Source organism: Molothrus aeneus, chromosome 19, assembly GCF_037042795.1.
Source record: "Molothrus aeneus isolate 106 chromosome 19, BPBGC_Maene_1.0, whole genome shotgun sequence".
Classification (NCBI taxonomy): Eukaryota; Metazoa; Chordata; class Aves; order Passeriformes; family Icteridae; genus Molothrus; species Molothrus aeneus.
The window spans coordinates 9,310,299-9,324,343 of NC_089664.1; the positions used below are offsets into that span (position 1 = coordinate 9,310,299).

The following is a 14,045-nucleotide window of genomic DNA, read 5'->3' on the forward strand; positions in this document are numbered from 1 at the left end:
GGGAAGGTGTGTAATTTTCACTCTCTTTTATTCCTCCCACTCTCAGACAATTTAGAAGAGATTACGGGGTGTGCTGGCGTGGATTCCCCCAGGCTGGATGTTCCCACTCTGCCAGCACTGCCTGCCTTGGAATCAGCTCTCGGAGTCCTTGCAGGAGAAGAAACCAGCCCAGCAATGGGACTGGGGAGGGCACAGGTCCTGCTCCCACACCTCTGCTCCTTGAGTAGGGAGGGACCTTAAAGCTGATCCCATCCCATCCCTGCCATGGCAGGGACACCTCCCACAGTCCCAGGGAGCTCCAAACCCCATCCAGCCTGGCCTTGGGCACTGCCAGGGATTGCCAGGGCCTGCCCACCCTCACAGACAAGGATTCCCTCCTCAGATTCCCCCTAACCCTGCTCTCTGTCAGTCTGAATTCATTCCCCCTTGTCCTGGCATCCACCCCTGTGAAAAGTCTCTTTTTGTGCTCCTTGTCAGCTCCCTGGTGTTTTGTTTCCTGCAGGAATCAACACTGATCTTGAGCTGCTCCCTCACTCTTTCCCTGCACTACAGGGGGTGTCTGAGGGCTGTGGGCTCTGTCCCCTCTCCCCTGGCTCTGCTGTCCCCCCAAAACTGGAGGAGAGTCAGGCCAAGGTTGGATCCTGCTGCTGGATGCAACCACAGAAAATAATTCCCCTGGGGAAGGGAAACAAGAGGAGCCTTTCCTCCAAGGGAAAGAGCTGTTGATTCCCCCTTTCCTCATTCCCACGTTGGTCTCTGGGCATAATGGATCAGCCATAAAAAGCAAGTAGCACAGTGTGCACTCATTCTTTGGCTTTGGACAATGCCAAGGTAATAGACGCATATTGTTTATTTATTCTGCTGTAGAGCAAGGCAAGGAGGCAGTGCCCAGTGTTTAGATGGGGTATTTTTAAATGCTCCCATTCCCTGGGCCCTTGTGATGCATTAGCCATCAGTAGTCAAATTGCCTCATATTTGCAATTTTATGGGTTCATTTTATCAAGCACACTGGAGCTGCATTCAAAGCACAGAAATAAAGTATTCCACTTCTGTTAGGCAAGAGCTGCTTCAATGCAAGAGATGGCCAGAGAGCAGAAATCTCTTTTATTTTCCCCTGCCTCTGCTCCAGATTCATCTCCAGATATTGCTTCTCCTCTGCAGCAGCGGCTGCTGAGCCCCTGCATGGCTGTGGAAGGTCCTGGGCACACCAAGAGCTCCAGACCTCTGGAATTCTCCTGCTGGGACATCCCTCCCTGCTCCCTGGCTGCTTTAAAACCACTCCCAGCAAAGCTTTACCCTGCTTGTCCCCAACTCCAGGGCTCTGAGTGGCACCTCCCGAGCCAGCCCCAGACTTCAGCTCCCTGCATGGGGCAGGGAAATGTTGGAAGCAGCAAAACCACTGGGAATCAGCAGGAAAGAGAAGTTTCCAGGGTGGGTTTGGTGTCATGCTCAGCCCATCACAAGGACTTGGGGTCACCCAGGAGCTCCAGGGCTGTGGTTTTAGGGAAATTCATGGGATTATTCCCAGCGGGAGCTGCTGCTGGAGGAGTTTGCAGAGCAGGAATTTGCTCCCTCTCGTGGGCTCTGGGGCTGGGCACAGCAGAAAGGGTTGGGATTCCTTGGAAGGCTGGAAAACAGGATGGGAAATGTCCCCTTGGAGCTCTGGGAGCTTCTGCTCCAGCACAGCCCCAAATTAACCCTGCTCCTTCATGGGCTCCAGTTCTGGCTCTCCAGAGCTCTCAGCTCCTCCTTGCACAACACTTTATTGCCTTTATTGTCTCTGGGCCTGATTCCAGCAGGATTTATCTCTGTTCCAGCTGTTTAACCAACTCCACACATGGACAGTGCAGGGCTCGCTCTCAGGGATGAATAAACCACGGATTCCTTTTATTTTCAAACAAGAACAGCTCCATCTCATAAATCCATCAACTCCAGTGCCCTTTTTTCATTTCAAGCCCCCATTTAATGGTGTATTTAACACTAAAAAACCCCACAGCGTGTTAGGTGCAGGAAAGAGTGGGAAAATAAGTCAGAGTATATGTGGGTGCAGAGAGAGCATGGCCAGCCCCTTTCAGTGGGATTTTTGTTGTTCTTGCCAGGCACACACAGATCCTGGGGCTGCTCTGCAGAATTCCCCATCCAACACAGCTGGGACAGATGTGGCATGTGAAAAATGCGTATTTTATGACTGTTTTTTTGTAAATATTAAAATGAATATTATATGTGTTGTGTTAGAAAGTGATGCTGTATTAATCCTCTTAAGTAGTGTGTTCAATATAGCTTTAGGTTATAAGAAATGTTAAAATAGAAACTATGCTATGTAGGATACTTTTTTTTCTAGAGAAAGGACTGGCACTTCTAAAGAAAGTGAGATAGCAGCCACAGGACACCTGAATCTTTCAGAGAAAGAGAATTTATTGCTCCATTATCAGGAGAAATGAACTTCTTCCCACCTCGAGGGCACCGTCAGGATTCAGAGGAAGAAGCTGACACTGCCCAGACAGAATCCTGTGTTTGAATGGAATTTATGCATCATGTGTGAGATGTATGAATATGCAACAGGCTGTTGTTTTCAAGGGTTAATCCTCTGTTAACGTGGGGCCTCTTTCAGGCTTGTGCTGCCCAGAAAAGGTATCCAGACTGTCCATAACTCTTTGTTTCTATTGTCTCATATTGTCCTAACTAAAATTGTCCAAAATTTTTATTACTCTAATTATATTGCTATTTTTATAACCATTTTATTAGCATTAAACTTTTAAAATTTTAAAAACGAGTGATTGGCGTTTTTCACATGGCACAGGTGGGACAGATGTGTTTTGGGGCTGTCAGACCCCCAAAATGCCTCCACCAGAAACCCACAGTCTCAACCCCTGCAGCTGCAAACCAGGAGAGCCATTTCTGGAGGGAATTTATGGATTTAATTTAAATAAATAGGTGGTTTAAACTCGTGAAAACTTCGCTGTCCAACGTTTGTAAACCCGAACCCCAGCGATCGGCGCAGCTCGGGCGCGAGCCGTAGGAAATAACACGGTTTGGATGACACATTTAAAGTTTTAATAATGAAATATAAAAGGAAATCAAACCCGCTGGCCGGGCGCTGAGTCCCGCGGGCAGGCCGGGAGCGGGCCGGGCACCGGCGGCCCGCGGGCCCCCTCTAACGGCCCGCCGGGGAACGGCCGCTGGCCCGGCCGCTCCGTCCCGCCCCGCCCGGGACAGCAGCACCGCCCCGGTGCCTCCCGGTGTCCCCGTAGTGTCCCCGACCCCTCAGCCCTGCCCGGGCCGGCTCAGGAACGCCCGAGCCCCGCGGGACGGAACTACAACTCCCGGCATGCTCCGGGCAGCGCCGCAGTCCCAGCGCGCACCGGGACACGGGGAGAAACCGCGATCCCACAATGCATCGGGGCAACCCCACGTTAACTGCGGCGCTGCGGAGCCGTTGATAAACGGTCTTAAACGTCATTAAACGTCATTAAGTGTCATTAATAATTCATTGGAGGTTTATTAAAGGCTTATTAGAGATTGAAAACTCAACTGCCCGCCCAGGGGCGTGAAGGGGAGGGAGGGTTTTACGCCTTCACTTCCGGACAAGCCCACCGCGGTAGAACCACATTTCCCAGCATGCCCCTGCAGTGCCCAGGATTTCCGTTTCCGGCCGCGGCGGGAGCGCCGCCGTGTCCCCGGAGGGACGGCGGGGCCCGGGCGGTGACACCGGCGGTGACAGCGAGCAGGGCCGCGCCGGACACAGCCTCCGCCGCGCTCCCCGCGCCGCCCGGGCCGGGCCACCGCTCTCCCGGGCCGGGCGGGGTCACCTTCATGGGCGGGCGGGAGCTGCCCGGGGCCTGCTGAGGCGGCGGCGGCGAAGCGGCGGCACCGGGAGCGGGAGCGATGTTCGTGCAGGAGGAGAAGATCTTTGCGGGGAAGGTGCTGAGGCTCCATGTGTGCACCATGGAGGGCGCCGAGTGGCTGGAGGAGGTGCCCGAGGACACCACGGTGGAGAAGCTCAAGGAGCGGTGCCTGAAGCACGTAAGGAGCGGGGACCGGGCTGGGCCACCGGGAACGTCCGGAACCCGGCGGGGCTGGGGCTGGAGATCATCGGGGACCGAGGGAACTACCGGCATTAACAGTCCGGGGGAAAGGAGAACTGTCCCGTGAGGAAAACTGACTTCTCCAACGCCCTGTAAATGACTTTAAAAAGAGGGGGGAATCAGCTCGGGTGCACAGGTGGCTTTGTGTCCTGTCTCGCTGTGTCTGCTGTCCCCCCAAATTGCTGTAAAACTGTTCCACATGGAAATAAAACCCCCTTTTGGAGAGTTTTGTGTGTTGGTAAAGGAGGATTTGGGCAGAGATCGCTTGGGAATGTTTGGTTCCAGAGTTTGGGGTGTGTTTTGGAGCAGTGTCAGAGATGCCCAGCTCCTGCCCATGCTGTGGGAGCTGGACTCTGCCCTGGTTTGTTTCTGTGTCTGAACACAGAAGGAAGGTAGGAACTGAGGAGGAGAAATTGCCTGCTCTGTTAAAATCTGAGTACAGCCTCCCCTGGGCTGGCACTGGAGAAGCTGAGGTGTTTTTGGGGGAGATCAGAGCTCTCCTAATGCTCTCCCCGTGGTTTAAACAACAAGATCTCGGTGGAGGTGGCCAGAGGGACACTGTGGAAGGGAGAAGGTGCCCAAGGAGGGCGCAGGCAGTGGGAGCAGGGCAGGGCAGCACAGACTGGTCACTCCCAGAGCCCCTGGGCTGAGGAGGCTCAGCCACAGCCGGGGTTGCTGTCCTGAGTGACAGCAGCAGCCTGGGGCTGGTGACCGTGGCCAGGAGCTCAGCCTGGCCTGGCAGCTGCACCCCTGACCTGCAGCATGGCTTCCTGAGGGACTGCAGCCCCAGAGCTGGCAAAAGCTGCAGCCTCAGCCCCTCCCTCTGCCAGCACAATTCACTAAATCTCGTTTAATGGTGAGGGGTTTGCCTTTAAAGGCTTGCAAAGGATTTTTTTTTTTACATAAAACCTGTGCAATAGGAGATCCCTGTGATTTGTAACCGCTTAACTCCTGTTTGAAGGGTTAAAGGTTTTGTTTCCTGGGTGAAATAAAGGTGCCCAGGAGCCCTTCCAGTACCTGAAGGAAACAGGGAGAGAGGGATGGAGTTTTACAGCACAAGGAGAAATGGCTTCACACAGGTGAAGGCATTTCTCACAGAGCAGGTGTAGGCACAATTTGATAACTCAGGCTGATATTTGATTTCAATCTCTGCTGCTCTGTGCAAAAATCCATCCTGGGGTGGATTTCCATAGCCATCATGGATAATAAATAGTTTTTGGAGGGGGAAGATAGACCTGGAGAGATCATGGCCCCTGCTCATGGACTGAATCTTGGTAACACCTTGAGGTAATTTCTGCAGCCAGCTCTTCCAAGAGACTGATGACTGTGTTCCTGGATGTCTCTGAAATTTGAAATCTTTCAGGAAGCAGAGGGAGGTGTCTGTAACAGGTTGCAGCTGGGGAAGTGGCCACTTTTCCCTCCATAACCTTCAGATGCTGACTGATCTCTGAAGTGCCACTCTTGATGTCTTTATTTCCCCCAGATTTGGTGTTTTGGGCTCTTTTGTTAGACAAAGAAATAAACCTCTCCCACTGGTTTTTCTCCTTACCTATAATATTTGTTTAAACAGATGGTTTAAACCACCCAACTTTAATAGGAGGGAGTGTCAGTGTTATTAAAACCAAACAAAAAAATAAAAAGGTTTTTCTGTATTTTAAAACAAACAAAGCCTTGTGGTTTACCAGGATTCCAAGCTTTGCAAGAGGTGTTTGGCATCACCAGGGATTAGGATTTCAGCAGTTGCTCAGGCACCTGTGACAAATGTTTGGAGCAGCCTGCTGGCAACTCCAAAATGAAAAAGCAAAGGTGAGAATGAGTAAAGGCACTGCTGGTCAGGTGTTTTTCCATTTCCAGGGCATTTGAAGTGTGAAGATAAGGCAGGAGTTTCACTCAGCAGCCTCGTTGGTGTCTCCAGTGCCCTTATCTGCCCTGTTATTCTCTGCAGCTGTTACTAAAGTGGTTGGAAGAACAGGAAATAAGAATTGATGACCACAGAACTTTAATTTTTTTGCTTAAACTTTTACCTGGTTAGTTTTATGATTAATCACTGCCCACGTTTATTATGTGATTGTCCCCACATACTTTTTTTATATGTGCTGGGGGAAATGGCAGGAGGTCTGTGTGTCCACCCCAAAACCAGCTGCCAGCTCCTCTTACCTCAGGATCTGTACCAGGAATGTTCTGAGCTGCTTTGCAGAGATGTTCCACTGATGTCCCCAGGCATCTGGGGCTCCTTATCAGCTCCATTCCAGGAGCTGCTCCCAGCTGTTAATGTGTTCTTTGGCCTGGGTTCAGCACTTCTTGGGTTGGAGGCTCCCTGAGAGGCTCCTGTTAGACAGAGCAGCACTCAGATGTTCTCACCTCAATCTCAGGGAGGCATCAGAGCCACAGCCAGGTTCAGGTGAGGGGCTGGAATCCTGGAATCTGTGTTGGCAACAGAAATGTTTTGTTGGACAAACAGCAGGGAGCTGTTTCCACCAACTGCAGGCAGCAGGAAAGGTGGCAGTGGAGTGAAAAGGCTCCTTTGCAGGAGGCTGGTGATGAACAGCACCAGAATTAAGGATTTTCAGTGGGGTTTCTGTTGCACAAAAGGTGAACATTCTCTTCTGCAGACATGGTGGAAGTGGCTTGGTAGCAACATTTGGAAGTGGCATTAAAAGCTGTTTGCTGTGGGCAGAGCAGGCAAGGTCAGTATGGAGTGTCCTGTTTTGTGGTGAGAGCAGCAATTTCAGGTTGTTATTTCTAATCTTGCCTTTCTGGAATTGCAAGCGCTTTGCTTTCTTTGCTTTGCACTCAAACAAATTGGAAGCCTCTAGACGCACTGATGGAATAATGTTCCTGAAATCTTTCACTGTGCATCTGGAGCCACTCTGGTGTGAGGAGGAGGCAGCTCAAGGCCTGTGTGAGCACTCTTTTTTTAGGATTTGAACTGATTTCCTGGTGAATTAATTGACATGCAATTTAGAATTGCAATAAGGGAATGGGCACAAAAAAAATCCATTGTATTCTGGTTATTTATGGTTGGGAGGAAGAGCTGTGAATGGAACTTTAGTTCAGCCCTTTCAGCAGGAACCTAGGTTATGGCTCCAGCAGGCAAATATCTTTATTTCAGCTTGAAACAAGGCACAGAAACTGCCCAGTTTAAGGTCAGAGAAACCAAAATCCCTGCTGGCAGTGCCTTGTTTACTCAGAGAGTAAGTAATAATTACAAGGTGAGGCAGGGAATCTGTCCTGTTTGGACACTCCAAATGAGGACATGCATCATTCCAGCCTTCCCTCCTGTAAAACACTGCTGCTCCTGGTAGATTTGCATTTTTACTTTGTGAAACCAGTTTCTGAGGGACCTCAGTGATCAGAATTAATGTAGCAGTGGGTCCTGGAGCATCTTTGCTTTGCTCCAAATCTCCAGCACTTCCAGAGTTTAGTGTGAGAGAGATGTCCTGAGAAAGCACAAATCCTCCCACACAGGCACAAATCAAACCTCATTTTCTTTAATAAAATGCTTTATGTGCACTGACCTCTGGCTTAAGCTCTTGAGAAGCCAGGAAATGATGCAGAGTTTGTACGTGGAGGATCCCGAGTGCCAAGTGCATGAGGAGCCTCATTTCACTTTCTGATCTGCAGTTTGTTGTCTCCTGCAGTGTCTTCCTGGGAGCTTGGAGGATCCCAAAACTGTGACACATCACAAGCTGATCCATGCTACTTCTGAGAAGGTGCTGACAGACACAAAAACAGTGTTGGAGGAGAACATTCAGGACAGAGGTGAGATTGTCTGGCTTTGAATTTTACCAGTCTGGAAGGAGGAGCTTGGGTTTCATCTGGCACGTTCCAAACGTTTTTAAGATTTTTTTCCCTCTGCTTTGACATAGGAAGCGAAATAAATGGAATTAATACAAAATTCATCTCCAGGAGCAGTTGAATTTGAGGGGTATCTTGCAGAGCTGCTCTCCCAGACTCTCTAACCTGTGGCAGTGCCCTTCTCTCTCTCTCTCTCTCACAGATGTGCTGCTGCTGGTCAAGAAGCGTGCGCCGATGCTGCTCCCCAAGATGTCAGATGTGGTTGCAGAGGAGAAAGTGAGTCTGGAGCACTTTGGATTAACTGCTTTATTGATGATGTGGGGCAGGGTTTCTGTGATGTACTCTCCTTGGAGAGGCACATGCTGCCAGTTGAATTCTACAGGAACCGCTTCCTATTTCTTCCAAACTTAGAGGAAGCTGATTTTGCATTTTTAGCTGTCATTCTGAGAACATTTGCCTTAAAATAAGACACACAGATACACTCTGTGAAAATGTTATAGATTTGATCTTTGAACAAATGTCTAATAACTAAAATACAGTTCAGCAAGTGCCTTAGTTTGTTAGAAAACCCAAAGAAATATGTTGGCTTGCTGTCAGGTTGCCTTCTGTCACCCTCTAACCAGCCTCTGGAGCTGGAATGTTGCCCTTGACTGTTTTATTTTGTTTTATTGGAGTTGTTCCTGAGGGTCAGGATGGTGTTGATGCACGTTGATGTATCACATAAACTCAGAGGCCTCCAAGTTCTCTGGGATCCATCACTGTCCCTCTTTGTGCTGGAATTTCCCTGCTTGTTTAGGTGTAAGGAGTGAAAGTGGGGCAGCCCAACAGGCCCAGCTGAGCTCTGTAATTGCAGGATGACACTGGAGCTGTTAATCCATGGCACTACAAGTGACAGAGCACTGCTTGGTGTCTTGGGGAGGAATATGAAACTCTGTGCTGTGCCTAATGGGTTATGAAACCTGCTCCTGTTCCCTTCCCTGCAGAGGAAGCAGGAGCAGAAGGCTCCTGACAAGGATGCCATCCTCAAAGCCACTGCCAACCTGCCCGCCCGCAGCGTGGACCGCAGCGTGACCCACCACAACATGAGGGATGTGAGTACTGCATCTCTGAACTCACACACCCACAGCCCAACAGGCTGCTTTCTATTATTTTTTTTTAAATATAATTCTCTTTTTTCTATAAGAGAAATTTAGATGTCTGCAATGTATATTAAACAGCCTAAGGTTTAGACACAGCTCATGGTAATAAAATACCGTCCGAAATTATGATTTAAAACGTTTTGTTTGTGCTTGGAAAAAGCCTCAGAGCATATTCAAGATCTGGAAAATGTGAAGTTATTTTGTTTCTTCAGTCTTAACTAATTCAGGGCTTTCCTGTGGTTTATTTCCCTTCCTTGACCGCTGCCCATGGGGTGTGGTGGAAATTAAAAGGAACTTTCTGCCCAGGAGCTTTTGCTTCCATGTAACACTTCACAGGAAGGTCCCAGACCTCCTGAGAGACTAAACAATGAAAATCAAGCCCTAATAAAGCAACTTAGTATACAGAGGGCCAGGCTGCTGCTGTGTTACTAACAATAGATACATTAAGATTCAACGATGGCTGGTAACTTCCTGTCTAAATGCTTTGACAGTTTCCTTTCTTGCAGTTCCAGACAGAGCTCCGGAAGATTTTAGTGTCTCTCATAGAAGTTGCACAGAAACTGCTAGCACTGAACCCAGATGCAGTTGAACTATTTAAGAAGGCAAATGGTATGAACATATCTTTAGAGTTGTTGGTTCAATCCTGGGAATTTGTTTTTGGAGCATAGCAATGGGCTCAGAGTGAAGTTCAGACACTGATGTGGCAGCAAAGCTGCTGAAAACTTTGTGGCAAAAGTTTCACCTTGTGGATAAAAAAATCATGGATATAAAATGTTACTTTGGGATGGGTGAGAAGTTCCATTTAAAATTATTAGTAGGGATGGTAAAGAAAAGGTGAAAATTCACAAGGATGTAGTAAAATGAGGAGAAATGGTGGCCGTTGATCAGGTTGGCAGGAAATGCCCATCCTTGAGATCTGCAATGGCCACATCCAACTTAATTTCTAGAGAAATGCTTAATAGATCTTCATATATTTAATTGTGTGGAAATCCCATGGTCATGTGAGAGTTAGTGGCCTTTTGTTTGAGATCTTGAACACATCTGGACAAAGTCTTTGTCCTGGAAGAATCAATCTGAGCTGGATCGAGCTGAGTGCAGCAAATTACATGATGAGGCGGCAAAGTGGGGGCAGAAACAAAAGAGGGGACGGGAGAGAGAATGGGGCTTGAACTTAACACATGCCTTTCCATTGACACAGGGGTTTATGTGAGGCTGGAATGAATGTGAGCTCTGTTCTGTTTGTGTGTGTGCAGCCATGCTGGATGAGGATGAGGAGGACAGGGTGGACGAGATCGCGCTGCGCCAGCTCACCGAGATGGGCTTCCCAGAGAGCAGAGCTGTCAAAGCCCTCAGGCTGAACCAGTGAGTGGCCAGCACTGCCTGGCACTTTAACCCAGATCTGCTTTAATGCATATTTGCATCTTTTTGGTCTCCTGATATGGGTCACCTCAGTGGGGGCTGGAGAAAGCCTGAACTCCAAGAAGTGCTGCCTCAGGCACGGTGCAGGTGGTGCAGGGAAGGGGGATCAGGGCTGGATGTGCTCTGCAAGGTCTGGGGGTCACAGGGCTGCCAGGCTGGCACTGTTTCCAAGAATCAAACTCACATTTTCTTCAGCTTTCAAAGTCAGATTTTACAGAGGAAAGGGCAGACTTAGCCCATACACACTGACCTTTCAGCTGTAGAAATATACTTTGTGCTGATCTTTAAAAAATTCCAAGAATATTGTGAGGTCCAGAGAGCAACTGCAGTAAAGTAGGAAGTTATGTAGTTCTTCTCATGCCCCAAGAACAGGCAGCTGTACTGCCTCACTCCTCAGAGGGGTTTGTTAGGCCATTCTTGAAAAATTTTGGTGATAGAGTCCACAACATATTCCAATCACACTTTTCCAGTATCTCAGGAAGACTTTCTCCCCTGCTGTTCTGCAGCTTTCGTGTTGTAACAGAAAAGCCAATAGGCAAAGGCTTTCCCTGCCTTCCATGAATATGCAATAATAATTCCTTTGTGTCAAATGGAATCACACATTCCTTGCACTATTGTTATCTTGGCTCTTTCTTTTCTGCCTCTTGGGGAGAGGTGTTTGGGAGCTCTGAGGCTCCCTTAGCTGGAGAAGTGACACTGCACAGCCAGTGATGGTGTCACCCCATGGTGTTCTGAGGAACAGAGCCCTTGGCCCCTGAAATGTGGCTGCAGTGCAGATTTGGAAGGTGCTTTGTTGGCAGTTCTGTCCACAGCTGCAAGCAGACAGTGCTTCTTTGGGAAACTCAGCAGATGCTGCAGAGGGTGAGGTGACCCCCTCAGAAATGCCTTTCAGAATCTGGGTTGCAGGTCCAAGCTGCACTTGGAGCCTCTCTTTTCCCAGATTCAGATTGTGGATACTCAGAGAACTGAGGTGTTTTGTTTGCTCCAAAACTTTCTTAATGAGTTTTCAGGTGCTAATTAATCTGCAGGTGCATGCAGCATGGTAATAAAGAGCACACATGGAGCGTGGCTGTCACATCCTCAGCGCTGTTCCCGTGTGTTTTGCAGCATGTCTGTGACCCAGGCCATGGAGTGGTTGATAGAACACGCTGATGACCCTTCTGTGGATGCTCCTCTGCCAGGTTCTGCTCCTGCAGAAGCCCCAGCTGAAGGTGCTGCCTCCTCTGCTGAGGCAGCTGCGGGGCCCAGCTCGGAGGAGGGCGGGGAGGAGGCCAAGGATGAGCTGACTGAAATCTTCAAGAAGATCCGCAGGAAAAGAGAATTTCGTCCAGACCCACGGGTGGGTGCTGCTCATCCCCTGTGGGGCTTGTGGGACTGGGAGGGGATCTCGTGGGCACCATAAAATCCAAATGTTTCGTTCATAAATGAAATGGGCCCTCTGGGTAGATGGGTGTTGTGCTGGCTTGGCACTGTTCCAGTGAGGTGTTCAGGGAGTGTTTAAATTTAGGGATTTTACCTCAGGAACGCATCACTGTCTGGGATAGCAGGATCTACGTGAAAGGCACTGTTATTCTGCACCTGGAAACTCTCTGAGGGGACTGACATGAGCTCCAGACCCCTGGCATTGCTGTTTTCATTGCAGCCTGGGAAGGAAGGGTGGCAGGACAGGAGTACATCCTTTGGCTGTAGAAAAGGCTGGATGTAGAAAACCCTGGGGTGGTGCAAAGTGTCCTGCTCCTGGCAGAGAGTTGGAGCTGGATGATCTCTAAGGTCCCTTCCAACCCAAACCATTCCATGATTCTGTGGAAAGGACAGAAGGACATTATTGTTTTAGGGAACAAGGCAAAGTGCCACCAGCAGGTTGAAGTCTTGCAGCAAGGACAGAAGTTGCCCTTTGTTCAGAGCACAGCATTACCTGCAGTGGGAATGTGTTGTTCTCCCACTGGGAGCCCACCAGGAGGGGCCCTGTGACATCTGGCACCTTGGGTTTACAACTGGCTGCTCTGAGATTTGGGTTAGGAGCTGCAGATGGGTTTGATAGCCTGGGTGCAATTTCTAAATAATGAAACATTCTGGTGCCATTATCTGGATATGTCTGAATACATCACACTCACCAGCAGTGTAGTAAATCTGGGAAGTGAAAATAAATGGGGTGAATAGAACCACAAATGCACATCAAGGCTGATCTGTCACTGAGATGTGAATAAGAGCTTTGTGACGGGAGAGGAGCTCCAAAATGAGGGTTTTTTCCTCATTTTCCTTCTCTTTTCTACCCCAGGTACACTTGCTCTTTGCCTTGCATTCACCTTCCAGTGTTGAGGGTAGGAACTACCTTCACTCCTAAGATTTTTTTCTTCTTCCATAGTAATGACACTTTTGATATAGAATATTTGAAAACTTTGTTAATAAAATTACTGAGTGCTCTGCATGTGGAAATAATGAGGGGGTTTTACCTCACATAAAGCTGTGCACAGAAGGTGAAGGGAAATGATTGCTCTCATTTGTGATCTAAATGTAAGATTTATTAAGCTGTGGGGTTCTGCTCTAGGCTGTCATTGCCCTGATGGAGATGGGATTTGATGAAAAGGAAGTGGTGGATGCACTCAGAGTGAACAACAACCAGCAAAATGCAGCTGTGAGTACAACATCCTTCCTGCTCCAAGGGTCTGTCCCACTGATGCTTCTCTGCCTTGCCTGAGTCATGTTTTGATCTGTCAGACAGTGAACTCCTACTGAAGATTCAGGAGCACAAATTCTGTGCCTCCTTGAAGTTGGATACACAACTGGAATGACTGCAAAGGGTCTGGACTCTTCTGAGAGCGCAGGGTCTGTGAGGCTGAGGCTGGGCTGTCAAAAAGCCTTTGAGAAACTCCCTCACCACAGTGTGAGATTGTGCTGTCCTAGGAAGGAGGAGATACTCCCAAGAATGACTGGTTTAGGACAGGAATCAATGATCCAGGATGGATTCAAGCCATATAATGTGTAAATTACCATTTAGCAGCAATGCTTCCACAGTTTCTGCAATCAGAAAACAGGAAGTTTTTCCAAGATTAATTAGTTCCCTGCTGTATATTAAGGATAATTTTGTGGACACAGCTGACAGCCAGGGAAGCCTCTCTTCAGTATCCAGTGCTGGCTGCTGTTGGAGAGAGGATATTGGGTTGGGTGGCACAAATGAATGTGTGAAAAGAAATGTACAGCTCAGGCATTATCTGGGAGATGGAAAAGCATTTTTAAAATGCCACGTTGGCAAAACTTTTGAGTAGAGCCACTTTGGTTCTAATGAAATCTGATGTGCCTGCTGATTTCTTTCAGTGTGAGTGGCTGCTGGGAGACAGAAAACCTTCTCCAGAGGACTTAGATAAGGGCATTGACACCAACAGCCCTCTCTTCCAAGCCATCTTAGAAAACCCAGTGGTACAATTAGGGCTCACCAACCCTAAAACTCTACTAGGTAAGTCCTGTGTGGGTTCCTGCTGGCTTTGCCAGGAAATCCAAGCAGAGATGATGGTGACAGCTCCTTTGGGGGACAGGGGCAGCTCTGAGCCTGTTCCTGCCTTGCAGCAGCTCTGCTGTTGGTTTGCTTCATGCTGCAGCTCAGCTG

General features: G+C 48.8%; 1 protein-coding gene across 3 annotated transcripts in view; it reads left to right on the forward strand.

Annotated features, from left to right (window-relative positions):
- The first annotated feature begins 3,758 nt into the window (after positions 1-3,758).
- The window catches only part of UBAC1 (UBA domain containing 1), a 31,380-nt gene continuing 21,093 nt past the window's right edge, over positions 3,759-14,045 (forward strand). For 2 of the 3 annotated variants that reach the window (XM_066563014.1, XM_066563015.1), the window contains exons 1-9: positions 3,759-4,023; positions 7,727-7,847; positions 8,086-8,159; positions 8,867-8,974; positions 9,514-9,631; positions 10,276-10,384; positions 11,549-11,780; positions 12,990-13,076; positions 13,757-13,895. In XM_066563014.1, coding sequence (XP_066419111.1) covers positions 3,886-4,023; positions 7,727-7,847; positions 8,086-8,159; positions 8,867-8,974; positions 9,514-9,631; positions 10,276-10,384; positions 11,549-11,780; positions 12,990-13,076; positions 13,757-13,895 — 1,126 coding nt within the window. In that variant the 5' untranslated portion in view covers positions 3,759-3,885. The remainder of the gene's footprint in view (positions 4,024-7,726; positions 7,848-8,085; positions 8,160-8,866; positions 8,975-9,513; positions 9,632-10,275; positions 10,385-11,548; positions 11,781-12,989; positions 13,077-13,756; positions 13,896-14,045) is intronic. The other variant, XM_066563016.1, reaches the window with a different exon arrangement.